The sequence below is a fragment of the Drosophila takahashii genome, chromosome 2R, assembly GCF_030179915.1.
Source record: "Drosophila takahashii strain IR98-3 E-12201 chromosome 2R, DtakHiC1v2, whole genome shotgun sequence".
NCBI lineage: Eukaryota > Metazoa > Arthropoda > Insecta > Diptera > Drosophilidae > Drosophila > Drosophila takahashii.
In genome coordinates this window covers 36,110,410-36,138,264 of record NC_091679.1, presented here as the reverse complement: position 1 = coordinate 36,138,264, position 27,855 = coordinate 36,110,410, and the positions used below count along the sequence as shown (strand labels likewise).

The 27,855-nt window shown below is 42.5% G+C and overlaps 2 protein-coding genes across 4 annotated transcripts; one reads left to right on the top strand and one right to left on the bottom strand.

The window, feature by feature from the left end:
* Positions 1-2,079: 2,079 nt before the first annotated feature.
* On the bottom strand, positions 2,080-4,641 carry LOC108064705 (serine protease grass-like). Its single transcript, XM_070212114.1, has 5 exons — positions 4,605-4,641; positions 2,877-3,074; positions 2,784-2,820; positions 2,547-2,725; positions 2,080-2,491 (listed from the first exon to the last, which is right to left on the bottom strand). Exons 1-5 carry the CDS (start codon positions 4,639-4,641, stop codon positions 2,097-2,099), a joined length of 846 nt encoding a protein of 281 aa, XP_070068215.1. The 3' UTR covers positions 2,080-2,096.
* Positions 4,642-8,944: 4,303 nt separating this feature from the next.
* Positions 8,945-26,870, top strand: twz (BTB/POZ domain-containing protein twz). Of its 3 annotated transcripts, none has more exons than XM_017152324.3 (6): positions 8,945-9,014; positions 13,586-13,996; positions 14,755-14,817; positions 23,649-23,756; positions 24,274-24,764; positions 25,327-26,870. In XM_017152324.3, exons 2-6 carry the CDS (start codon positions 13,986-13,988, stop codon positions 25,758-25,760), a joined length of 1,107 nt encoding a protein of 368 aa, XP_017007813.1. In that variant the 5' UTR covers positions 8,945-9,014; positions 13,586-13,985; the 3' UTR covers positions 25,761-26,870. The 3 variants fall into 3 exon arrangements, with proteins under 3 accessions (XP_017007813.1, XP_017007814.1, XP_070069220.1); XM_017152325.3 differs by having other exon boundaries at positions 13,586-14,268; XM_070213119.1 differs by lacking the exon at positions 8,945-9,014 and adding an exon at positions 12,088-12,214.
* Positions 26,871-27,855: the final 985 nt, after the last annotated feature.

Below are 27,855 nucleotides of genomic sequence, written 5' to 3'. Positions count from 1 at the left end.
GTTGTTGCTTTTTTCGCTTTTCGCCGTATTTGTCTTCTGCTGCTGCCGCTGCTTTGGAATTGTTGGCGGTTCTTTGCCATCGCCAGCGGCTATTTGAGGCAAGAAGTTGGCCGGCGGGCTCCGGCGGACAGCCAAAGCAGCTGACAGGACGCCAGACGATGACTTGACTCCGGCTTTGACTTGAAGAGTTGACTGCCATTCCCTTGCTGGCTTTAATTGCGTTCGAACTTCTCCAAAAAAAATAAAATAAAAATAAATGCACAAAATAAAGAATTTGAAAGCCAAAAACCGAAATTCAATTGTTATTCATTCAATTAGAAGGGGCGGTCTGGGCGGCAGATTATTTAGATGCCTCGAAACGCACTTTGATTTTGATTTTGTTGTATGCAACTGTCAGTTGCATGCACTTCCAAGCGAATGCATTTGCACAGAGATATTCAAAGGGGGCTTATATCTGTGGGTGGGTGGGGTAGAAAAGCTTCGTTTGTTGCGCTTATTCATTCGAATGTTAATTAAATTGTATTTAAACTGCATCGACTTTTGACATATGCCTCGGCTGCGTTGCCTGCTCATTGAAGCGCCTAATTTGATCAGAGAAAAAGTCTCGTTTATGAAATGCATATCCTTTGACTGGCGAAAATCAGCATTAATATGAACTCCTTCGTGGAAAGTAGAATTTAATGCCTATAGTATTTAAACATTTATCTGCAAATTAAGGGAAATTAAATTAAATTTATTCATCATTTATTCTACTTAAATAAGGGTAAATTAAAATCACGTAAATTCAAGAAAATGTGTTCTACTTATTTCACATCTTTTTGTCGCAGACGGGGGAAATGGCAGACAGGAAACGTCATCAGCAATGCGGCATGAGTTCCGTTAAATTTTTTGAATGCACTTCCTGCCGCACGGGAAATTAAAAGGCTGCCAATGCGGCGTATGTGTAATATTGGGGCACACACTCGGAGACAATGCTCCTCCGAAGCCTCTGAATGGCAGATAAGCGTAATGCTCACACTCGCCATAATCATAATAATAACAATGCCCGGCTCCACTTGCGTTTCGGAGTCATTAAGCCTCGTTTAATGGCCATTGTGTGGAGGAGAGCTCCTCCGATAGCTCCTATCCACTGCTGTCCCGCCTGTCCGTTTGGCCAATTGCTATGCATATTTGGCTATTAAGTGCAGCCGGGAGAGTGCGGGCGAAAGAGTTATCTTTAAGCCACTAAATTGCAGCCGATAAACGCGGCCAAAGCAGGCAGAATACTTAATGGCAGGGGGGTGCTTTGGCTACGGCTAGCCAAAACTTTTGGCCATCCCCAACCAACCGTATCAGCTGAAAGAAATTTTAATTAAATGTCGCCGCAAACGATGCGGTAATATGCAACGAGTCGAACGGAGTCGAGAACCAGAACCGAAACCCAATCCAAACCCATCGGTGTCGCACCGCAGGTATGGGGGCATTATTTTAGCGTTCAATATGATTGCAGCCTGGCGGGCCATTTGCCATTTGGCTCAATTTATCACAATGCCAGAGTGCCGGCCAAGCCGCGCCGCTTGACCAGAAATCAGGAATCAGAAATGAGCCTGAATCGGAATCTGAGTCGAGTGGAGCCCCATGACGCTGTCAAGCGCCTCGACTGCACTTAATACCGTTTTCCGACTGCCGTGAATTGCATTTCATGTGTCAGCGTTTTTAAGCGCTTTCACCCTGCAGCCTTTCTGGGTATTCCGATTTTGAGGATTCATATTGGGGTCCCCCCATTGACGGCTAATTTATAGAGTGAGAAATGCGCCGCCCCAAACGAGCGAACTGAGCTGAGCTATTTAATAAGCAAACAATGCGGGAGTAATGCGAAAAGAAATGGAAAATCCTTTGGCCCTTGAACTGCCCTGGGAAACGTGATGGGTAGCGATGGGCTGCCACGAGTTCTGAATGGGATTGGGCGGTGTTGGAGGTCACAATCACAGTCGCCTCGCAGCAAGGGGTGCTCGAAAGAGGTCCACAGTGGGTACTGCTTATAGTTCCTGATGGGTATTGCGACAATCTTTTATTTTCCCTTTGTTCATGATTTTCTTTTATCTTAAATTTATTTCTTAGCTGTATCTACTCGTAACATTCACAATCCACTCCATGTAGTGCGAAACGTTTGTGTAGAGACTGGGGGCATCACAAGTAAAGGTTCCATAGCTGATAATTCCAAATTGAAAGACCCGAATAGTATTTCCATAGGCTAGCTTTGCACTCAATGGACCTCCCGAGTCTCCAACGCATGTGTCGCTATCCACACTTCCTGCACATATCTGGGTGCCGTCATTTTGCGATTCATAAAACTCCATACAAACCGTGATATTAACACGGTTTATACTGGCTGTCTGCAGAATTCGGCTTGTTGGAAAATCATTCGTTCTTCCCCACCCAGTGACCGCAAACGATGAAGTAGTTTCTCTCAGTCGCTCATTGACAAGCAGGCAGATTGGCCTGATATAATCTAAAGAAATCCGTTTTAGTTTACAAAATCCTTATGGGCTATCACATTAAATTACCTGAGAAAGTCACTTTCTTGGCCAGCCGAAGCAGAGCAATATCGTTTTGAAGAGATTCTGATTCGAACGCAGGGTAGATTATACTTTCAGCGATATCAATATCGAAAGTACTTGGAATGCAACCCGATGGTGTGCAATCTGAACTACTTTCCCTGTCGTATTCGCCCAAGCGCACCTTTCTGCAAAAGTAAACATTTTGATTAGAATTTTTCAGCTAAATTCAGAGTAATATTATACTTAAAAGAGGCGGTATGTCCAGCAGTCAGTACAAAGCCTGAAAAATATTGCTAAAGGGTTAAATGAAAATATATTTCTATTTGAGAAACATACCCGAATTTATGAGTGAGCCGCCAGCAATGGAATCGCCCGAATTCGAATTATCGACCAACAGAACCATCCATGGATTCGATAATATATCCGCATTTTTTCCTCCTTTCATCCGCTTATTTCGCAGAGGATTCCTTGTTAATCCACAGTTATGGTCCAGTAATTCAGCCGATATTTCATAGGATCCGAGAAACAGGAGGACTACACCCAAAAAAAAGTAGTCATCAATATGCCCCTATTTAGGTGTCAATGTGACACTATTGAGTGGAAAAAAATCTTTGATCCGAACGTCATTAAATTGACCCTATTCTGGTGTCACTTTAATACTTTCGAAAATATTAATTTGACCCCTTTTGGTGTCAAAGAGCCACTAGCCGGTGTCATTTTCTTAGTATTAAATAAAATTTGACATTTGCTTGAAAGCTCCTGTAACCATTCTGCCATGGCAAAAATTAATATGGGAATGGCTCAGGGGCCAAGGCGCTTGGTTCTGATATTATTTTGTGCTCGGGGGAACGAGGTTCGAATCCCGCTCGCAACACCATTATTTTTTTTTTTATCAGTAATCTAACACAACTTAACATTTTTGTTCTTAAAATGATATATATGCATTTTAAAAACTTTTTACCTACTATGATTTATCTGGGTTTCGAACCGGGGACCTCTCGCATCAGAGGCAGACGCCTTACCAACTGGGCCATCGAACCATTTTGCGCGCGAGCGAACTCTTGTCAAGTATAAACGAAATCGATACTCGAGTAAAACATCGCCGAACTTCGAACTTCGAAAATCAAAAATGATAATTATTGGGATCGATGTGAACCTAGTTTTATCAAAATGACACTATTTAGTATCAAATACGATTTTTCTGAAAACGCGGTGTACTTTTGACACTCATTTGGGAGCAAATTGACCCCAAAAATTTGATCCTAGGGGCAGTGTCATTTTAACCCACAGTTATTAAATTGACACTCAGGATTTTTTTTTTGGGTGTAGACAAAAAGCTATCAATACGAAGGCGGTCATCTCACAGCAAAGACTGAATAAATACTGGTGTGATTATTAAGACGGCTGTAGGAAATGAGGAGAATAATGCCCGGAAATACCGACCCGAACATTGTAGATTATACGGCAACAAAAACAATTAAATTATTATCAGGGCAGTTCAAGGTCCTAAAATAAATGATTAGGGAGCGTGATAAGAAATTGATTTTTAGGCCAAAGGAATAGTAGAGGTCTTCCTTTCTTTACCTGACAGATATTACTGTACCTTTTACACGTTGAGTTCAAAAATTCATCATTGTTGGCTGCTGCTGCATTGTTGCCAAAACCCGCTGCTGCTGCTGCCGCTCCGCCCGCCCCCTCAACGCCCGCCACCCCTTGCCCTGCTGCCCAGCTCCCCCACTTACCGCAAACCGAAACTGACTGATGCCTGGGAGCTACTTTTGGGATGAAATATTATAATTACAAGCGAATGTCCCGCGGCCAAGGAGGAGCAGGAGCAGTGGCGGGGTTTCGGGGGGATCTGGGGGCTCTGGTTTCCAGGGGGGATGGAGCGACATCAGCCAAGCATCAGGCAGTCCAAATCGTAACTCTCGCTGGCTCTCTCCTTCTCTTTCTCCTCCTCTGTCTCTGTGTTGTGTTTCTGTTTCTGTCTCGTTCTGTACTTTGGTGGGTTCGGTGTTTTTGCCCTTGGGGTCTTCGGAACCCCAACCGCCCCCCTCGTAATACCCGATCCCAGCTTCTTCTTCTTATTCAGTCGCAACATGTTGGGACGTTGTGTTTATATGGTCGCCTGCCGGCAAAAACGGTCGCTGATAATTTAGATGCCTGGTTGTGATAAGCCTTGAAAAGTGGTTTCAATGTTTCCAACATGTTTGATGCGGCAACAGTTAGGAGTGGGTGGTTGGGTGGTTACTCCAAAAAGGGGGAAGGTTGGAAGCGGGGGCCCACCCATTATTAATTGCAACTCAATGGCTTGCAGGTATTTATTAAGTTTTTGTTTCATTTCTAAAACTGGCATTTCCATGTATATTTGTCTCGTCTCATTTTCACTTATTCCATTTCATATTAATTTAGGGCGCGTCACACACACTCACATATCTGCAAATACATACGCCTGTCAGCTTTATTGAAAATTAGCCTGCAGTTAATTTGGCCTGCCATTAAATTTCTACCTACCTACATAAGCCCCTTGTCGTTCTGTGTCCGAAAGTAATGCATGCAGATTATAACTTAAATATGAAATGTCACGCATTGACAGGCATATTTTTGAAAAGTGTGCAGCAGCAACAGCAAGTTTTACACCTTGGGGCCAATCCGTTTATGGACCTGGGCTGGAGTCGGGGTCTCGGAGAGATGGATATGGATACGGACTCTCGGATCAGCATCTCACGCCATGGGTAGCCGCAGCCACAAAAGGCAGGCCACAGCAACAGAAACAGGAATTTATGAGGCCTTTTGTATTTGCTCCGAGGCGAAAGTGTTCGAGGGGGGATCGAAAATTGGGTTGGGGCCTGGGTTTGGAAATGGTATTTGGACTGTGTCTCTGAAACGGAGACCCCAGGGATGACAAGGGTCACATGCCAAGTGGGGCCAGCAAAGAAAGGGGGTACTACATTAGTTTGGTTTCAACTACCAGAGGCCTAAATAGTTCATCGGTTTATCAATGTGAATGGAAGAAAGCTAGATTTTAGGGTTAATTTAAATTGGTTAAATATTGTACAAAATGTTTTTGCTGCTGAATTTTTATCTTTGTTTGTATTTACCACATTGTTCTGAAGACATATAAAAGTAGATAACAATTCTTAAAAACCACAACATAAATGAACCTCAAACCAAGATAGGTAAATTTGGTAACCATTTGCACAAGTTACAGACATGCTAAAATTTTTAATTATAAATTTAAATTTAATTCTGATTTTAAAATAAGAAAGTTTATGTTGTGTTAAAATAAATCTTTTACAAAAATCATCAGTTCCAAAAATCGTAATCTATTTATTTAACTACATGATACTGTATATGAGTTCTAAAGAAGAATAACTCCCAGAACTGAGACATTAAAAGATCTTAATCGTTATTCTTTTAAACGTTTTTGATTTTTTTATTTGAATGGGTTAAAAAGTGAGCAATGCAATTATGAACTATTTGCCACTCCTGGCTGGTTGAACCATTTCCTGAACAACTGATTCTGATTCAATTCCGTGGACTGGTCACAGCTTCCGTTTAATTGAGGGACTTTCACGCATTTCGCACGTTTTTTTCACCTGCCCACCCGTCTAAATGCTCGAGTGCAGTTTGTGTCTGTCTGGGTGGGTGGATGGGTAGGTGGGTGAGGTGTAACAGATGTCTGTAAATTGCTTTACTGACTGACTGACTCGCCAGTTGGCTGTTGGCGGTCTCTTAACTGCTGCTGTTGCTCCTGTTTGGTTTGTTGTCAGTCAAAGTGTCAGTATGTATATGCCTCGCTTGCAGGTGTGAGTGCAGGTGTGGCTGTGGGAGTGAGTATTACACTTATAACTGCATTAATACGAGCTTATGGTTCACGGAATCGGGACGAGCCACTAGTTGTTGCTGCTGTAATCGCTGATGTTGCTACTGTTGCTGTTGCTGCTGCTGCTGCTGCGACTGTTGTTGTTGGCTCAACATTGCACATACAACCGTGCAACGCAGCGGCATTTTGCTTACAGGTGTGCGGCATTCGCAGCTTGTCAGTGTGGCCGCGTTTAACGCTACACTTAAACAAACAGCCGCGTGCGTACACAAACATCCCACACACTCATACACACACGGACGCGGCGAGTCGCGGAAGGAACAGCAACAACAACTACAGCAACAACAACAGGAACAGGATGGCCAGGATGTGGCCGCCTATTAAGTGATTTTAACACTTTGCGCATGAAAATTGCAAAAAGGCAACGGCACGGCGTTGATAATTATCCCTTAATTGCTTAATGAGCGGCACTTGAGCAGCGCCGTCGACAGAAGCGACGTAAGTTTAATTAATGCCAATTTAATTACTACACCACACACACAAGCACACGCGTGTATTTGTATGTGCGACTACTGGGTGGCACTTAAATGCCACATTTGCCGCAAAGGATTTCCACTTTGTAGGTGAATTTTAATGGCTTGGCCCAGACATAAATATCAGTTTATCTTTAGCTTTTATTAATAAGTATTCATTTATTGGTAAATTATTCTTTGGTTTTTATTTATTATAACAACATTTGGAATTTTTTATTGTTAAATTTATCCTTGATAAATTCATTGTTATATTTTTATTGGGCATTTATTTGGTGCTTAATTCATCAAAAATTTATCCTTAATGTTTTCATTTTGTATTTTAATAGATGAATTAATCACACAGAATTCATTGCTGAATTATCATTTTTTAAATTTGTGAGGATCTTATATCGAAATTAATATTAATTGCATTATTAAATTGATAAAATAAAGTCTTTTGGTTCAGAATTCAATCCTATCGATTTCTTTCGGTTATTAATGCCTTTTGAAAGCCAAGAAATTAAAATACAATAAAAGATCGCCATTAAATCCCGCTAATTGCTTCCCACATATCTTGTTTATCTGACTGAGCGCTGGCTCATAGTTTACAGTTTCATAGCCATGGCGATAGTCGTCATGTTTCTGGCTTGGTTGTTGGCCGAATGTCTCTATTAGCCGGGGCCATAAGTTATTTGGTTGTTTGGCTTGATTAATGTTCACCTGGCCGTGTTCCGAGGAAAACTTAAACGGGCCACCGGAATCGGAGGGACTTGGGGTCTTGTCCAACCATTCGGACCTCGCTTTGTGGATTGTCAGTGGCAGCTTCGTTTGCGCTTTACCCTTTTCCCATTGCCGGATGGCCGGCGGCGGTCTCTTCTTCCAGCGATCTAATCTTGTTATTGCCCTGGCCTCCGTCTCCGGTTCCAGATCCAGCTTACCCAACACCCAGCTCCCAGCACCCAGGGCATACTCATAAAGATAGATATACACAAATACTCGTAGAGGAGTGATTTAGCTGATGTGCCAATTCAATTATTTCTACCTACATAGGATTTTTCCACATGGCACCGGCAAAACATATAAACGCCGATAAATGCCATACATACAAGCCATGTGGCATATAAAATAGTGAATGTAATTTTATTCACATGTCTGGCCGCAGGCCAATCCGCTTGGCCCGCCGGCAGCAAATTGCACAGCAACAGCAGCAACATCAGCAACCCCGGAACAACGGCGCACCTCTCCGTATCTCGGGTATCGGTCTTTCTTCGGTATAAATGTGTATATATATATATGCCACATTATATGCGGTGGGCAGGGGGCAGGGGAGCGGACCAGAGAGCTGAAATCCATCATTGGCGCATGGCCCCGGGTCACATTTGGGTTGAAATATTATAATTACAAGCGAACGCCCGCGGGCAAGGCAAGGAGGAAGGTGAACGAAGCTGAAGCTGGAGCTGTGGCGTCGAACATTGGCATCGCATCGCGAGCTTAGCCTGGCTAGCAACCACACTGAAACAAAAAGGGGAAGGTTGATATTTGCAACTATGAGAAAATATACCAATTAAAATGAAAGAAACCTAAAACTTATATTCTTCTTTAAAAAAAATGGTATATAAATAATACATAATACATTTTAAAAATGTATTAATCTTATTTTTTAGAGACACTGAGATTTAATTTTTTGATGGAATTTGTTTGGAAGATTTTTTCGGAGTTAAAAATATAATAAAAATACTAATGCAAGTCTCTAATAAATATCAAAAATATTGTTTTAAAATTTGTTTTCTGTTTGATGTATAGTAACATCTCAAGAGTTTTTCCCAGTGCACGGTGAAGGGGTTGGAGGGGGGAGGGGGTGGCGTTTGGACGGGCGATCGAAGTCGCCTGCTGCGGATATGGATACTTAGTTGTGGTGGTTGTGTTTACGTTGCGGCTGATAACATCCCGTGTTGCTGCTGCGCCAGATGTTGCTGCTGCCGCCGTGCCCGCGGCAATGCAACATGTTGCACGCAACACGCTCGACGCCGCTCGGCTTAGACCCCAAACAGGCCCCAAAACACAGTCTTTTCTCAACGGTGGCTCAGTGTGTTTGTGCTGATGGTGTTTGCTTTTGGCCTTTGACAACGTTAGCAGGTGAATACAACACAGTAGCCCAGTTGCTATTGCCACTTTTTTGCGTTTTGTTGTTGTTTGCTTGCTTGGTAACTTGTTGCACGGCACGTGTTTGGACAACTGTGCTGCGGCTGCGACAACCTGCCCCCTTAGTGGGCGGGGCTGGGGCAGGACCATCTGCAGCAAAGGATAACAAAAGAGTGGCATATAATTTAAGAACAACACCGAGTGACCGACCGGCTGCCTATAATTACCACAACTGGTAGCCAACTGGAATCACAGTTTTTGTCGCCCAAATACCCACTACGTCCGGCAGCAGGTGACAACCCTGGCGAAGGCAGAGGAACGGGGCCCGAAATGGAACCCTCATTATATGCAAAACACAAACGCACAGGGCCCGCAAGCCACTCAAAACTTAACTTATTTTTAACTTGCACATTTTCGCCCAGTCTCTGCAATATTCTCTGCATGGCCGCGGGCCATCTTAGTTGCATGTTCGAGCAATCCTTTCCGTTCCGTTCGCTCGTTCCACCCCAAAAAGCTGGAAATAAAGAACTGGTCCGGTCCTCTCCCATTCATAACTCGCGGCTATATCTTCTTTTGCGTTATATTTCCCTCATTCTGCTTGTCTTTGGATATCAACTGTCAGTTTTCGAGCTAAAAACGCCAGCGGGCTAGTTTGTAAATCATTAAAATTATGCACACACACACTCGCATACGTATCTCACATCCGCACACAGTTATTATGTGTGTGTAGAGAGACGTGTGTGTGTGTGTTTGGTTGGAGAAGTTGGCCAAACTGCATAGGAATCATTATGCAGTTAATGACAAATGTCACGCATTGCTAATGACAAAAGGATGTCGGCAATCGACTCCTGAACCCGCTCTCCTCACTCTTCCCTGGCAATAAGTGCCCACAATTAAAGGCATATATCAATTGGTTGCCACTCTCACAAGTGAGAGTCCAGCTTTCACCCAGCGGAAATCCAATAAATTAGACACATAAATACATTGAATGAAATTTATATACAAATTAACAAAATAAGATGGTGGGCAAAAGTATATTTAAATAAAATTAATAATTAATAAACTAAGTTCTAAAATTAAAAACATTTGAAAAATAAAATTCATTTATTGCACTATATTTTCCAACTTTATAATTGTGATAGACAGGTTCTTTAAGTGTTTTGATTCCATTAAAATAAACTCAACAGCAGGTAAATTAAATGTTTTAAGAGCCATTAAGATAATTTATAATGACATTTGGTTAATCAGAATGCTATTAACAGTAATTTCGAGACGCTCTTGAGTATAATGTTTTATTATTATACCTTTTTTTAATACATTTTTACTCATTTTAATAAATCTTTAAAACCGTTTTTATTGCTAACTTTATTATTTATTAAAATCTTAATATTAATCTCTCATTTAAAAATATTTAGATAATTTTTTAAATTTTCTTATTATTAGGTAAACATTTTTGGGTGGTTTTAGAAATGGACTTCAAACTTTTTCTAACTAAGCTTTCTAATTTTAATTGGATCTTCAATTATAAATCATTTTTTAATTTTTAAATCCTCGTTTCAAGCTAATTTAGTAGATTTTTTGAAGTTTTACTTAGTTGAGAGTGTCTATTTTTTGGTAGTTTGAATGGCAAACTTGGGTGCATTCCGCACTTTTCTAGCCTAAAATTTAAATTTAAAGGATATCGCCAAGCTGCGCTCTTTAAATAGCGTTATACAAACACTTCATTATGGAACGCATTGGCTGTAAAATGATTACCATTCAAATGTTAATGTAAATGTTGTGCCACATATGGATGAATGGCTGGCTGGATGGATGGATGAATGCCTGAATTGATGGTTGATATGTGGTCGCGTTTGCTGCAGTTCGGTCGTGCGTTAAAAATTTAACGCGAATTTCAGGCTGCGGCGGCAAAAATGGCATCATTAAGTAAAAGCCCCGCGGCCAGACATTGTGAATTTTATGAGCCTTTTCATATACACTCATATATATATATGCGAGTTTGTATATATGGGGGCATGTTTTTGTTGTTTGCTCGCTGGGTATCGTTAATAATAAAAAATATATATGCCTATCTACATATATATTTTAAAGCTCACACACATTCGCCTGTGATGAGCCGTGCACACATAATAGTAATAATAAAAAATCACAATAATGACGATGGTGCTGATGGTGTCGGCGGTCGGGGAGCAACAAAAAATCTGCGGAAATTCTCAGCATATGCTGTGGCATTTAAATGTTTGTGTTTTCCCATTCAGCATTCATCATGATGATATTGATTGACAAGCAAATGCACAAGCCTTGAATAAATATGCAAGCGAAGGGGCGGTCAGTCCGCCGCAGGGGGGGCGTGGCGCTTGGGCTACTTTAAAAAGCCATCAACAAATAATTACAAACGAGCGGAGGAAGTGTATAAATGTCGACGCTGATTTCTGAGCCGATGCGAGCATTCGTTTTTACCCATTTCCATTTATATATGTAGCATATATATGAATCCTGCAGCGGGACATCCCTCCCCTCCTGCCACTCCCCCTCACCGCCCCCTCCACCCACTGCACTGCCCCCGAAGCGATCCAAACAATAAAGCATAAAGCGCGCCGCACACATTTTGTCGAATTATTTTGTTGGCAGTCCGCTGGCGGCTAACTGCAGCAAATTGGCTTGAAATATTGGTATTGCCATATGTATGAGTTCGTATATGAGTGACTGAATACATACGACACTCCGCTCTCTGCGTTTGTGTGCGTGAGCTTGTGATTAAAAAAATATTTAAAATGGCAAAAACGCAAAGCGACGTCAAAATAAAGGAGCCCGCTCTGCCATTTCCCATCTCCGCCGCTAGAAACAATAAAAGCACCACCCACCCCCTTTCCATCTGAGTGAGTGAAATGAGCGATAAAATTGCAACAATTTCCACTCGTAGTAGGCAGTGGCTGCGATAAAAGATGAAAAATTGAAATGCCAGTGGTCGCAGGCAACAATTAAAATTTGACATGTGTTATAAGCGAAACTTTAGGGATTTATATACCTATAGTTGCAAAATTGGATCGTGAAAATATATTTACGCTAATTTGTCAGTGGCATTAAATATTTAAGAACTTTAAGGATCAAAAATATTTTGCCAAACTAATAAAAATTATTAAAAATGTTTACATCATTTGTTAAACTCAGTGGCGTTTCCAGGATTTAGTTGAGTGAGTTTTCAGTACTAATTTTGTGTACCATATTTTTCAAAACGGTTTGGGGGTGGACCTAAAAAATGTCTTTTTATTAATATTTCTATTTAAAGAAATTAATAATAGTTCTGCTGAGATGAATAACCAACACAGTCACGATACCATCGCTAAGACAGATCGCTATTTCTGCAGCGGGAAAATAAAGCGAAATATTATTGTGGCGCATATACTTCAAAATGAATTTGGCCGGGGGGCAAATAAGCGAGAGCATTCCGAAACAATTGCCAATGAAAAATGATGCGACACAACTCTCGGCAGGGGGTGTTTTCGCCCCGCCACCACCCCCTCGGGCATTTTTAGCCAGCGAGTGGGTGGAAAGTTCGCACTCATTTTAATTACAGCTGCCTAACTGCAGGCCTCACTGTACTCGCTCCGCTCCGCACTTCCCATCCCCATTCCCATTCCCATTCCAGCCTGTGTTTTGAAACACGACCTGCGGCGTATTTATCACAAGTTTTTCTTTGCATTGCCGCGGGGCAACAAAATATTTCAGCTGCCTCCGTCGCTCAGTCGCTCCTCGAATGCCCCGGGGGCAATTCAGCCCGGCTCAGCTCAGCTCGGCTCGGCGTCCCATTGCCCCGTTCTTCGTACCGCCGACGGTTCTGCTGCTGCTGCTTCTTCAAAGTCTCTGGAGCTGATGCCGCACAAAGTTTCATTTCGTTTGGCCCGCGGGCCCAGCGTTCTATGCTTTGTCATTAACACAAACACGCACAGAGGCAGGCGCACCAATACATAGACCGACTGCCGGGTGTCAGCTGTACATGCACCCACACACCCACACAAATACATATGGCCAAGGGCAACAAAAACAAACAGGCTTTGATATTTACAATTATAGAAAATCGGGCATATAGAGATGTCCCCCATGATTAATGCAACTTATGGGTTAACATTTTCAGTACACTTGACAAAAATAAAATATTTAAAAATTTTAATATAATTGATAGAAAATGTACTTCTTAATTTCAAGTTAAAAGTTTATTGAGTAAACAAACCCCTCTCCAAATTATTCCCTGAATATAAATAACTGCCAAAGAAAGAAAAATTTCTACAAACTGGAAACGTTTTAAAACTTTCAAAAATTTTAGATACAATTGATATTACCCCATTTTAAATGTTTTATTTTGTATTTTAAATCTTAAGACATTTAGAAGGACTCTGATTTTTATTTCGTAAGTATTTTATCTATCAAAATAAAACACATGTACTATCAGATACGATGCCTTGGAGTTAAAAGCAATGTTTTCCAAGTGCTGCAACTCTAATTAAATGCATCGATTTATAAGGCAAGCGAAAGCATTTCACCCAAGCCAATTGTTCTATTTACAGTTACAATGTTAATTGCGGCAGCTTAGTTGCAGGCCACAGGAAAACAAGAACAACAAAGGCCAGAACGGACCACTTAAACCGGAAATAGACTATTAAACGTTCACACACACACATACATATAAAGTCATCACATGGTGCGAAAGCCAAGCAGCTAAACAACAAACGGCGCTCTCTTTCTCTCTGCTGTTGCTGCTGCTGCTGCTCTCTCTCAAGGTCGTCGGCTCAACACAGAAGACGCCAAGCAACGAACTCCACTCCACCCGCAACAAGAGGCAACTCGAGCAGCAACACGATACAACACGCAACTGCAACGACGACGCAACACGGAACACACGGCAATAGCCATTTGCCATCCATCAGCCAGCGAGCAGATTCAGATACTTTTTAACTTTCGACGCGAATGCAAGTGAGGTAAATTGAGCGCTCAAAAGTAGGCAACACTTAAGTCTAACGGTGAACGGTGAACAGTGAACAAGCGGAAACGGAAGTGAACTCTCGTTGGCGCGCGCACTTTATTGAACTTGAAAACGCTCATCTGAAAGCAGCCAGCGATCAGCAACTCAAAACAGGCAGATAACATATCGAAGAGAACCACAGATCTGAAAAAACGAACAATATTTATCTACGCGCGCGTTGTAATAAAAAAGAGTTAAAGTGCATTTCCTAAATATTCCAACCTTTTTGTGAGTTCCGTAAAAGTTGAAGATAACCGGGAGTTGCAAAGTACTCCCCTGCTTAAGTTGTTATGATTTGTAATCTAAAAACCCGAATTTAAATTGATCAGTTTTCAAAATAAATTAAACTTTTAAATAGTTCTCTCTTAAAAGCTTAAGATTAAAAGCATCGAAGTATATTTTAAATTTGTGCCTTCTGGTATAGTCTCAACTTATTTATTTGTTTATTATCAATTCCATTGGGCGTTGCTTATAAAAAAGTTTTGACATGCTATTATCCACAGAACAATCTATAAATAAATTACCAATTTACAATTAAATACCTTTTTTTTGTTTCCTAGCTTGATGAATGTTAAAAAAATATATTTGATTTATTTTTTAAGGAGTTCTTTTTAATTAATTAATTTCATAATTCAAGATGCTTAACCTTTAAAATGCTATCGTTAAAATTTTAAACTAATATATATTTTCTGTGGTTTTCTCGCCCAAAAACAGAACTCCGTTTGTTGCATTGGATCAACGATCGCCGTTGACGGTGGATTCCTCCTGCCCCAAACGGTAAGCGAAAACTGAAAACTTTACATTTGCAAAATGCCCCAAAAATCCCAGCCAGCAAGCCAACCAGCCTTCGAGCTGGCCAATAAATTAGTTTAAAAAAAGATTCTGTAATAAACGAATTTTTGACACACAACAGCATCGACAGTCCAAGTTGCAGGCCACCCGATCTCTCCCTTTGGTTTTCGGTTTTGGCCAAAAGCGCCGCTGGCAACTGATTTCGTCTCTCCCACATGCCAAGTCAGAAATTGTGCGCCATAAACGAAGACTGTTTAAAAAAAAAAAATTATGCGCCTCAAGTGCTCTGTACCCGCACCAAAGGAGAAATAAACAAAAGTAAGAAGAGTAACCCGGGGAAAGGGAGAGGCAAAGGAAGCGGGCCTCGGCGACGGGGAGAAAAAATCATACAAAATTCGCCGCGGGCATTTTTGGGCAACCTTAGCCCCCGGCTGAGTTATGTGTGCAGACGAGAACGAGTCGCATTATTTTTTCTACCTTAAAGGCTATAAAATACGAAGGTGCTGGTGGTGCTGGGCGGGGGTCGTGGGTCGAGGCGAAGGAGGGGGCATGACCGACCGGTTGTATTGTGGCTGGTCGAAAACTAAGCGGCCAAAAGATGACCCCCGGGCCAAATACATACAGCACACTCGTACAACAAATTTTTGTTTAGCCAGCGAATCGACGGTCCGTGAGAGCCGTTCGTCCGTCCGTCCGTCTGTCCGCCAGTTTGTCCGTTGAGTCGGAGCCAAGTCAAGAGGCAAAGTTCAAAGCGAGAGCTGCAGTGTGCGGAATTGTATTCAAATAGGGAAATCACTCAGAAAAAAAGTTACAATATATCTAAAAGTAAGCAACACACATTAATCTGATAGATTCATAAAGAAAAAGTCGTTATTTTTTATGTTGCATACTTTTAGACACCTTTATAAGTGATTTTAAACACCCCATAATGAGTAGTTTTAAATCAGCAGCATTTTTAAATGGTCTTTAAAACATTGAATTCAAATCTTTTTGTTTCCTAAGCACCACTGATTTAAACTTATTTTTTCCCGTGCGTGCGAAGGGAGGAGCAAGGCGTTGACGACCTTCGCCTGTTGCCCTCTCGTTCTATACAGCCCTCTCTTTCATATGGAAGCAACTGGTTTTAGTCTTATCTCCTGGTGTTTCTCGCATTTTTTTTTTTGTTTTCTTGTTTTTTTGCATGCCAGACACAAGAGTTCCTTTTTAGGAGGCGGAGTTGAAGTCAAAGTCTTGTTTGTTTGCCTGTTTGTTTGGCTGGAGCCACAGCTCGCGACTCTTTGCCCGCATTGTCAGAGTCCCCTTACTCCCAGCTAATTTTTCATTCAGCGGATTCAGGCTCCAGCTACTTGGATTCGCATTTAAATTAACGGGCTATACCTGCTGCTGTTTGGGAACCGAACCAGCGGCAAAGTGATTTCCATTACGTGCCAATAGTCAAAGCCATCACTTGCTGCACTCGAATGGCTGAGGCTGTGGCACAAAAGCTCTTAACGCGCTGTGTGTTAATTAAGCTGCAATTCGGAATCATTACCAGCATCAACATTGCGCTGCCAATTTGCCACCAACCGAGTGGCAGGGCCATGGCAGTTGCTAGTTTGTGGCAGGGGGTACGACTTTTGCATATCGCTTGCATCAGAGGTCTGAAATATGAGCAGTCCTGTGTAATTAGAATTTTAGCTGCTTAAAAAGATTTTCAATATTTGAAATACTTCAGAAAAAATCAAATTTTGGATTAGTTCTATAAAAAGTATTTTAATTATAATGTCATATTTTACTTTATTATACATATTTAATTGCATAATGATACACACAACATAAAACTATAAAAATATAGAAAGTACGTTTAACTAATTGTAAATGATATTTTTTAGAAACTTCATTTTAGTTTAAAACTACATGTTAAATATGAACCTTTATATCCTTTTTGTTACTATCTATTCGTACGCTCCCTTTCTAAATCCCCTGCCTAAAACTCCTTGTTTACATTTCGTTCATGCCCGGGATTACCCATTCCGAAACCCGATTCTTTGGCCCAGCTGCACCTGCCGCTGCTGTTGGTGCTGCAACATCGGCAGCAAGTGCATTTTACTTCAGTGGCCTTTGTGTTGCATCTGCTGTTGATGCTGTTTTTGGCTGCGATATGCACACGCAAATTGCACCAATTAGGCAGGCTGCATTGTCTGCCGCTGCCAGTTGCAGTTTTGAATGCAGTTGCAGGACTGCATCTGAATGGCTTTTGGTTATGTGGTGGGCATGGGCTTGGGCCTGGTTTTGCTGGCTACCCGTTTCCGAATCGTGTTCCATTGTTTGAGCCCTGTTCGAGTGGAAACATGGCTGTTAATTATTATGTACACTTGATTAAGTAGCACTGGCAATCAGACTTCCCCATCGGAGGGCCCCTTTGGAGCTATCAGCTTGCTCACACGGCGAGCAAACAACGCTGCGTATGCGCAATGTTTTCCTTTACGGCAATATTCCGACGCTTTGCCTGATTATCCTTTGCGCTTTTGACTTTCAATTCAATTTTCGAATTTAGCAGAATAAAAACATCCTATCTCTAGGTGGAGATGCACACACACATGTAGATTTATCCGGAATATATTTATATTTTGCTTATCGTCGTCGACGTTGCTGCTGTTGTTTCAGCTTTTTTTTTGTGCCATGTGGAGGTCGGAGGTTGGCGAGATTGTGAGTTTGTGAGCTGGCTGAGTAATGTTTGCTCTGCATACGTAGCTCCATAGCTACACCCCTCCTTGGAAAACCGCCCTCCGCAACCCTTCGCCCGCCTTTTGCTGAGTGAGCCATATGCAGCGCAATCGTCGTTTTTATTTAATATTTTCTAATAAATTTTTCAAAGTTTATTTTTGAAAGCCTTGCAGCGTTTTAATATCTGCTGCTTCGGTATATGCCAGGACTCCAGGACTCCGGGACTCCAGTTACTCGCTCACTCACTCAACTTCTGCCAGACTTCCCGGCCCACACACAAACCTCGTATATATATTCACACACATCTATATATATATCGCATATATTTGTACAATTTGCCATGGCGCACACATTCTGCAACTTTGGCTAACAATTTTCGTAGCATCAGAGAAGGGGGGCAGCCTGGTCTGATTTCCCATATGCCGCAGCTCCAGCTCCGCCGTTTGGATTTTGGACCCTTTGGCTAAAGACGACGTCGACGCAGAAGTTGAGCTCGGGCACTGCAGCCCGAGAGATGCGAGATCTGGGAGGGAATGGCAGTATGGCTTTGGCTTTTTGTGTTTTACTTGGGACCTCCGACTGCCCGGCAAAAGTTTTTCATTTGCCTGCTCATCAGCGTTTTGATTTTGGTTTTGGCCAACTGCGAAACGAAAACAAGCCGAGACTCCACCTCCTCCACGACCTTCTCGAGAATCGCCCGAGGCTTTTGGATTCTTCTCAACTTGTCCCCAGGACATTGCGCAGATTTTTCCTCTCTTTCCTCTCGCATGTGAGTTGTGTGTGTGTTTACTTTATGTTTGTCTTGGCTAGATACACAAGCGTTCCGTTTCGCATTCCCTTATCTGCAGCTCCCGGGAGCCGTAAGTTTGCTTTCTTTTTCCAACCCCGAATATAAGTCCTGCCTAATTGGAATCCTCCGCCCTCGCCCGTCAAACATAATCTCCTGCTGCAAGTGTTGCAGTTGGATAAATCTTCGGGAGTCGGGTGCCCAATGTTTTCGTATTAACTTTCGAGGTGGATTCAGTGCAGCCGACGTCGCTCTTGCGCCGCGGGCGTTTTAAAATTGAGATAAGATTTTGCCTCGAAAACTTTCGTTTTGCTTTTTATTTTCCCATTTTTATGCTGCTGCCGGTGGTTCTGCTGCTGCTTCTGCTGCTGCTGCTGCTGTTTTCTTTCTGCTTTTATACTCTCCTGTTGTTTTGCGAGCTGCCTGGGGAGCATTGAGGCCATGAGACGAGGAGCAACTTAGGTATGATATCTTTAAATGCAGGCAACACATGGCACACATGGGTATAAGCCAAAGCCAGAACGGACACGACTAGACTTACCTACCAATCGCAAAAGTTTGCGCCTCCAGCTAGCCAGCCATCCCCCCATCCAGCCACCCCAACCCTTGGCCTTATCGGAATCGGAATAGGAGTCGGAGAAGGAGTAGGGTTCAGGTTCGGGTTTGGGTTTCGTCCTGAATGGAGCGGATCGGGGATCGGGAGGTGTATCCTTGCCGTTGTGGTTACTGGCTATGTTCCTGCTCCTTTGTTGTTGTTCCCTCTGCTGTTGCTGCTGCTGCTGCTGCTGCTGCTGCTCTCGTTGCCCTCAGCACTGCAAGGATAAATGAATGAGGAGGCAACCGGCATCCACACGGGCATCCACCCACACACATGTACGAGGCGGAGAAGCCCTGAAGGAACACCACTCGAGAAGGGAGAGAAAAGGGGAAAAGGGGGAGGAAAACCCCAAGTTTCAATCCCAAACACCGGGCACCTTGCCCGACTACAGTGGGCACTCGCTCGTGCAGAGCCCCTGTGGATTACATTTGGGGGCAGAAAGGGAACCATTTCCCCGCCTCCCCCCAAAGAGCTGTGCTGATGAATAAGCTACCCACCTTCCGAGGGTCCTTTGGAGCCCAGTTCCGCCCGTATTCCGCATTCCGCATTCCGTATTCCCACGTACTCCTTGCCTCCTTGGCGTGGCTTGGCTTGGCTCGCTTTCCTTGCTTGGTTTCGTTTCGTATCCATCCATGATTTCCGCACTAATTCCAAACGATCGCCGCGGGCCTAGTCAGCTTTTGCCCTTTTTAGCTAGCCCTCTCGCTCTCGCCCAGCTAGCCTTCTCCTTCTCGACACTGGGAAAAATGTAAAGCAACTTTAGTAAACTATTAAACAAATAATCCATTTTATTTACTTAATTAGGTATCATGTCTATAATTATGCTGTCCATCTTCAATGAAATATTTATTTTTTAAATTTGGTATAATATAATAAGGAATAAGGATTTTAAGTACATATCTTGAAACGTCTTAATTTTTAGCTATAATAATTCTGTCCATAAGGGATACTTGTCTGGGAATTCGATTTTTGATTCAATATGGTTTCGATTTAATTAATTGTCTTTTGAATATTACTAATGATGGTAACATTTTTATAATATTCTGAAAATTGGTATTAGTTCCACTGACTCCAGCTTTACTTCCTTACTCCCATTTTCTGCCAGTGCACCTAGCAACCAGGACACTCGGGCTGTCTGGTCTGGCCTTTGTGTGCGGAAGGTTGGCTGGCCGCAGGACATTTTCTAGGGTTACATAGTCAGCGTCGCAGTCGTCAACGTCTGATGCTCTGCCTAGGTGTGTGTCGCTATCTCAGTGTGTGTGTGTGAGAGTGTGTGCGGTGTGGTGTGCACTTTAGCTCATTTCTTGGCTTTTGTTTTCGCTTTTGTCCTGTTTTGGGAGGGCGAATGCCACCACCACTATGACAGACCGAAAACCGAGCACCCCAAGTCGTGGGGAATTGCCTGGGTGGCACCGGAATGGGCGGGAACCTCGGCTCTGAGCTGAGTTATCCTCCCAGCATTGAGCATCGAACATTGAGCATGTGCCAACGGCCAGTTTTGTCCATAATTCCTTTTTGGAAAATGGTTTCGCCCCGGGCCCAGTTGAGTCCGGACTGGCCGGCAACCTGATACCCAGCTCCGCACTCACAATCTCAACAATTGCAAAACTAATAAGCTCACAGCAGCCATCTCGTTCTGCCGAATGAAACATGAAACTTCAGCAGAAGTATAAGAGCAAGGCCCCCCGTGCCCTCTTCCCCCCTTGCAGATGTGCAATACCAAGAGTTAAGAGTTAATGGCATTGCCATTAAAACCAGTCCAGCGCCAGGCAAAGATGTCAAATGATGGCCGAGAATGCAGAACTCAGAGTGCAGAGCAGCAGGCCGAGATGACGGGATGACTGCATGCCAGAATGAGGATGCCGAAATGATGGGGGGAAGTCGGTTGACAAATATGACTACGGCAAAGGCAACTCTTCAAAATTCATATTGGCCAGAGATGAGCGCATGACACGAGTTGTGGTATCAGTTTATATCTTGCAGAAATTACTTTTCCTTGAATGAAACTAATCTTCTAGGAACTAAATTAACATTAATTTATAATATTCATCCAATCATTCAATTTTTTGTTCTTAATCTAGCAATAATAAACATAAGATAAGATAAACAAGGAATTTCTGGCTTTAATACTTTTTTATTCAAGTCGTCTTGAAATTTGTTACTTTTATGTTCGAATTTTATAAGAAAGTCAATGCCTACATATTATTGACATTTTTGATTTGTATTTTTTATAGGTTTATCAGCTTAAAAACATTCTGGATAGTAAAATATTTTTCATTGTCATTAGACCAAATATTTTAAATTGAAAATAAATTTCAAAGTTTAGGTAGCTAAAAAAGAGTTAATGATTCTCAGAAGCGATCTTTTATATTTTTTGAAAGAACACATTTGGTCAAGCTAAATTGTTGCCCTTAAAAATCGCATGCTCATATTTTGTCACGGGTTCACCGCTGAGTCTCATCTCAAGTGTAACCAAAGGCGCTGCGAACAACTCCAGCAACTCCGCCCCCCGCCCAGCCGGCAGCCTTGCCCCTCCCTACTCCTTTCATCCACCCGCCCCCTTCCCTACCCCTCTCGCCCTGCTCATCCTGCTACTAGACGGCATAGAAAAGATACCGCCCGCGGTGATAATGGACTAGAATAGGATGCAAACTGCAGTGCTTGTCTTATATACAATACCGTTAGCTCAGGGTGTCCACACACACATGTGGACCTGTATGGGTATGTGGCGAATGTGTGTGTGTGAGGGACTTGTTGTTGTTGTTGCACCTGCTCAAGTGGGCCGCAAAGCAATTGAAATTGAATTGTTTGTGTGGCAAGCCAGAGCTCAGGCATTGCATATTTTGTGGCTGCAACTGCAGCAGTTGGCCCAAGGAAGAATGTGGCCAAGAAGGAGGAGGCCAAAGGGAGGGAAGGGGGGAAAGGATATTGGCTAGGAAACCATTAAGCCAGATCCCATAAACGAATGAATATCCAATGTTTGATTGAACGCATTACTCACGCTTTATAATTGCCGTAAATTAATAAAACCCAGCCATGTAGCATTTTACCCACTTTTAGTTCCTCTTCTTCGCCTTCCCCACCGCCATTTCAGCCATGAGAATGCCTTGCAGACATTTATTTTGTGCACTTTTTCTGTGGTTTCCATTTTCCATAGAAGCCGTAACCCGTAACCCTGTTCGACGTCCGCTCCTTGCGACTCTATTCGCTTTTTAGCCCTCGCACACTCGTACATTCGTACATCCACTCGCTGGCCAGTTCCCATTCGCATTTGAATGTTCATGTAGTTAAAGTTAATCAAATCGTAATTACCCAGCCCCAGTCGTTTTGCCCGCAGGGCCTGAAACATTTAAAAAAAGCAAACTTGTTTGGCCACATGGAAAGCGCTGATTTGAGACGAAGCGAAGAATTTATGCTCTTTGAGAGACTCTTTATAGATGAAACTAGGAATGTTATATTGGATTTGAAAGAACATATTAACATACATTTTTATGTTACATAACATATACATATGATTATTTTTATACCCTAAACCAGTAAAATAAGATTAACATGGGTAAAGGATTTACCTAAAAAATTTCTTTAAAATCAAACAACAAAATTTAATCACTAAATTTAAATGCCGTTAAATAATTGTAATTTTAATAATAATTTTTAAAAATCTAAATCTCACAAAAAATGATTTTTTAAGTTCTTTTAAGACCTTGCCATTTGGTTTCCTCATAACCAAGAAGTTACATTTTTTATGGCCAAACTTAACTACCTTCACAAGGTTACTTCGAACGTAACGTGAACTCATAACTGAGGAAAACTGTCTGTGAGCCAGGTTAATGGGCATAAAGCATGTGAACATTTGTCATATGGGACCAACTCGTTTGAGTTTCTCACTGGCGCTGGTTGATTGAGTTTTATTAATTTGCGGTCCTGGAGTCGAGAAACTGATACTGATGATGATGATGATGAGGGCTTTGGCTTAGCAGATTTAGATGTAGCCGGGTAATTGGTGTTGACTTTGTTAAGTCGGCTCAGTGGCCGCGTTGCGCATACGCCATGTGGCACGCATACGACTGACACGTCATAATTGGCGAGCCCACATTGCACATTGCCGCTTTCCCCCGCGAAACAATGTGATTTTCGTGTGAAATTCGACTGGCAGCCCTTCCGGCGAGAGCAACTACAACAACGAGTGCTAAAACGATGCACTCGATGGCCGTTAACATTAACTGCATCCACAGGCCGCCCAGTTCGGTGTGGTTTTGGTATGGGATGCTGTATGGTATGGCGATTTGGTCTTGTCCACGACCAAAGCTGCAGAGAGCCGATCGCTTGGGGCCCGAAGCCCCGTAACCGAGATGGAAACGCAGCGAAAAACCAAATATTCCCACACAATCAGCCCAAGACTATGGCCATATGAAATATATATATATATATATGTGTATACGACTTGGCTCTTTGCCTCCCTGTCTGTGTGTGTGTGAACTTTTATGGGCCCTGTGGAGAGCTGCAAGCCATGTTTGGCCCGTCGCGGCATTTTCGTTGTCACGTTTGCTGTCCTTCGTCGATGTGGCTGTCCGTAATCAGAGTCAAGTCAATTTCGGTTTGGCGCGGGGGTCAAATTGGTTCTCATGATTAGCGCTTTCGTGCCCCCTGTGCCTTATATAAGCTTAACTCAATATGTATTAATCCTCATAATTAATTAGGATTTTATTAATATTTCGGTTGCAGGAAAAAATGCGATATGGATCGAGAGCGCGAAAGAGATGTCAAGGCTCTGGAGCCACGCGACTTGTCCTCCACGGGCCGCATTTACGCCAGAAGCGACATTAAAATCAGGTGAGTTTCGGTGTTATTAAAAGAATTATTTTAAAAATTATTTAAACAGTTTAATTTCCTATTATAGCTTTTTATTTTCTAGTCTAGAAAGAACCAATGATTTTACAAATTTTAAAATACTTTAATTTTAAAAATACTTTATATTCACAGTCAAAATTTAAAGTCTCAATTTTAAAAACAATATTAAACTTGTTTTTCGAACAATATATATTTAAAATCTAATTTTTTTTAAATTAATTTGTTTAATGCAAAATAAATAATCTGTATAACTTAAGTTTTCAATTAAGAATTCTTTTTTAAACCTTCGAAGTGCTCTTTAAACAATTATTATCGAAACATAAATTCAGTATTGTTGAATATATCCAGACTTTGTCAGTAAAGTGTAGAGTACCCTATTGGCAGTATGATGAAGTCAGACTTCCTCTCACCACTAGCAAAAAACCCACCCCACAACATCCCACCCCCCTTTTGTCGCTACCAATCTCATTGTGAATTCGTGAATGGCTTTCGCCCGCAGCTCCTCGCCCACCGTCTCGCCAACGATCTCAAACTCCTCTTCGCCCACACCGACGCCACCCGCCAGTTCCTCAGTGACGCCGCTGGGTCTGCCGGGAGCGGTGGCAGCTGCAGCCGCCGCGGCCGTCGGAGGAGCCTCCTCGGCGGGGGCCAGTTCCTATTTGCACGGCAACCACAAGCCCATCACCGGCATCCCCTGTGTGGCCGCCGCCTCCCGCTACACGGCCCCCGTTCACATCGACGTCGGCGGGACCATCTACACCAGCTCCCTGGAGACGCTCACCAAGTATCCGGAGTCGAAGCTGGCCAAGCTGTTCAACGGCCAGATACCCATCGTGCTGGACTCGCTGAAGCAGCACTATTTCATCGATCGCGACGGGGGCATGTTCCGCCACATTCTGAACTTTATGAGAAACTCAAGACTTCTGATTGCCGAGGACTTTCCGGACCTGGAGCTGCTGCTGGAGGAGGCCCGCTACTACGAGGTGGAGCGTAAGTATTCTGCTTGGAGATCACACGGGGAGAAATGTTTATCAAGTATCGGGAAGTTAATTAAGCAATTGTTTTGCATTAAACTATTTTGACCAGTGGAAATTTAAAAATCTCCTTCATAATCATCTTTAAAGAGATATTGCACTTATGACTGTTGCATAAATATATAAATAGGTCCACCCTAATGTTTATTTTTGCATTAACTGTATTGTATAATTTTGGTATTTATTGAATGATATAAAAAATCATCATAACTTGATTTTAAAGTAGAAAATAAAGTGATGAAGAATCTTATCATTAAAAATAAATACTAAAAAATTATTATTACTTTATTTAACTTGTTATGAAAAAAAGAATTAAATATCTTTGAATTGTAGTGGATCCAATCTAAGTTTCTAGTTTATAAATACCGCAAATATCATCGATACTTGATACTTTTCCACTGTGCATAGAGCCTCGTTATGGCCACCAGCGATTATAGCTAATTTGCTCTTCTCCCCATCTCCCTTTCTTCCTGTGTCTCCCCCTCCAATCTCACCGCACATGACCGGTCCGCCCGCAGCGATGATTAAGCAGCTGGAGAGCATGCGCAAGGATCGCGTTCGCAACGGCAACTATTTGGTGGCGCCACCCACTCCACCGGCTCGCCACATCAAGACGAGCCCGAGGACCAGCGCATCGCCGGAGTGCAATTACGAGGTAGTGGCGCTGCACATCTCGCCGGACCTCGGCGAGCGCATAATGCTGTCGGCGGAACGGGCTCTGCTCGACGAGCTCTTCCCGGAGGCCAGCCAGGCGACACAGTCGAGTCGCAGCGGCGTGTCCTGGAACCAGGGCGACTGGGGGCAAATCATCCGCTTCCCCCTCAACGGCTACTGCAAGCTGAACTCGGTGCAGGTGCTCACCCGACTGCTCAACGCCGGCTTCACCATCGAGGCCAGCGTTGGGGGCCAGCAGTTCTCCGAGTATCTGCTGGCACGACGCGTTCCAATGTGATAGGCTCTGGCTAGGGATTCCCCAGCTCCCCAGGAAGTGGCAGTTGCAGCTCCACCTGCACCCGCATCGGCATCTGCTTCTGCATCTGCTCCCTTGGTTCCGGTGGCTTCTGTTTCCGGTTCCGGTTCGAGTTCGGGTTCGGGTTCCTTGCGACGCAGGCCTTCGATCCATGTGCGTTGCAGGCGCTAAACGATCTGGGTCAGGTGACCAAAAATCACAGGTGGGCAGGGTTATCTATGGAGAATTCCGAAAAATACCAAGTACTGATAGAAGGCTAAGGAAAGGTATAAAATCCAGGTTAATCTAAGACAATTGCTGGATTTTTTGAGGGTTAATTTTACAACAGCCATTATCAACCATTAACTATTTCATATTCGAATGATTTCAAATCTTAAATGTGTTCAAGTATTATCTCCTAAACTTCCTTTAAAAAATCCCAAATATTTTCCAGCAAATGTAGTAGATTAATACCTACTCGGAATTGTCCATATATTTAATGGGGTGACTGCGCATTGCTGCTCTGAGCAGTAAAAGACAACTTTTAGAATTACTTGGACACCGTTCGCTGCGGATGCAAGTTCCGAATCTGAATCTGAATCCAAATGTTATTTAATGTTTATCAATTAAGTTTGCTGGCACAGAAACTGGACGCAAACACACACCGGTGCGTATTATTAAGCATTTAGAGAGCCAAGAGCCCAGCACTGATTTTGTTTTTTTAGCCTTGCGTTTAAGTCGTATATTGTTTTCTCTAAGTGTACCACCTACTGCTAATGACCTTGAGTTGTTCCATGAAATCGAATCGGCCACCGATCGCAGATGGCTTAAATTATTGTAACACCCACACACGGAAAACTATGGTAGAGTAACTCACAGCGAAAATAGTTTTGTAGTACTTAATTGATGTAATTGAACCTTTATGAATGTAAACTATGGGATAACTTTTTCAATATATACGAACCGACGTCTAAATAGTCTACACCAATTCAAATACAATTACATGCAAGTATAGATATATTCATCAAAATACAGTTTGCGACCACGCCCTCTATAGAACAACCACTCAATTGAATATTTAAATAAAGCAAAAAATACGTGTACATTTTTTAATTTATTGTTTGGAAGAATGGGATTCAAATTTGAATAACTAGCGGGCATCAAACGGTTAATAAGATGGCGCAACCGGTAAGATTTGTAGATGGCGCTTTGACTTTGACATGTAAAATGTAAAGTAAACAAGAGAGAACGCTATAGTCGGGTTGTTGTCCCGACTATCTAATACCCGTCACTCAGCTAAAGGGAGTGCGAACGCTGTGTCGGGTTGGTGTCCCGACTAATAATCGTAACTCAGCTAAAGGGAGTGCGAGGGAGATAGATATATAATTTTTGATTGCGTATAACTTTTTAATGAATGGTCCGATTTGAAAAATGTCTTCTACATTTCGATAGGTATAAATATACACAACAAAATTGCATTTATACTTCTCGGAAATCTTTAAAGATGTGGGCGCAGGACCCATTTTAAAATCGTTAGTGGGCGATTGTGGGCGTTAGAGGGGGCGTGGCGCTCGGCTAAAATAAACTTGCGCTGCGTAGGAAGCCAAAGAATATGTGTGGGAAATCTCAACCTTCTAGCTTTTGTAGTTTCTGAGATCTCAGCGTTCATACAGACGGACAGACAGACAGACAGACAGACAGACAGACGGACAGACGGACAGACGGACATGGCTAGATCGACTCGGCTAGTGACCCTGATCAAGAATATATATACTTTATGGGGTCGGAAACGCTTCCTTCTAGCTGTTACATACTTTTGCACGAATCTAGTATACCCTTTTACTCTACGAGTAACGGGTATAATACTCTACGAGTAACGGGTATAAAAATAAATATACAAGGGTGTAACAGAAATCGCTTAGCGCTGAAGTCGTGTAAAATGTATATTTATGCACATAAACGATTTCTATACCAGTAAAATATTTATAAATATATAAAAATTAAATATTTAAATTTACGCGAAAGTGATGTCGATCATTGGTTTAGTTTTTTACTTTGAAATGGAAATCCGACTTTTAACAAAGGCTCTCTCTTCTCA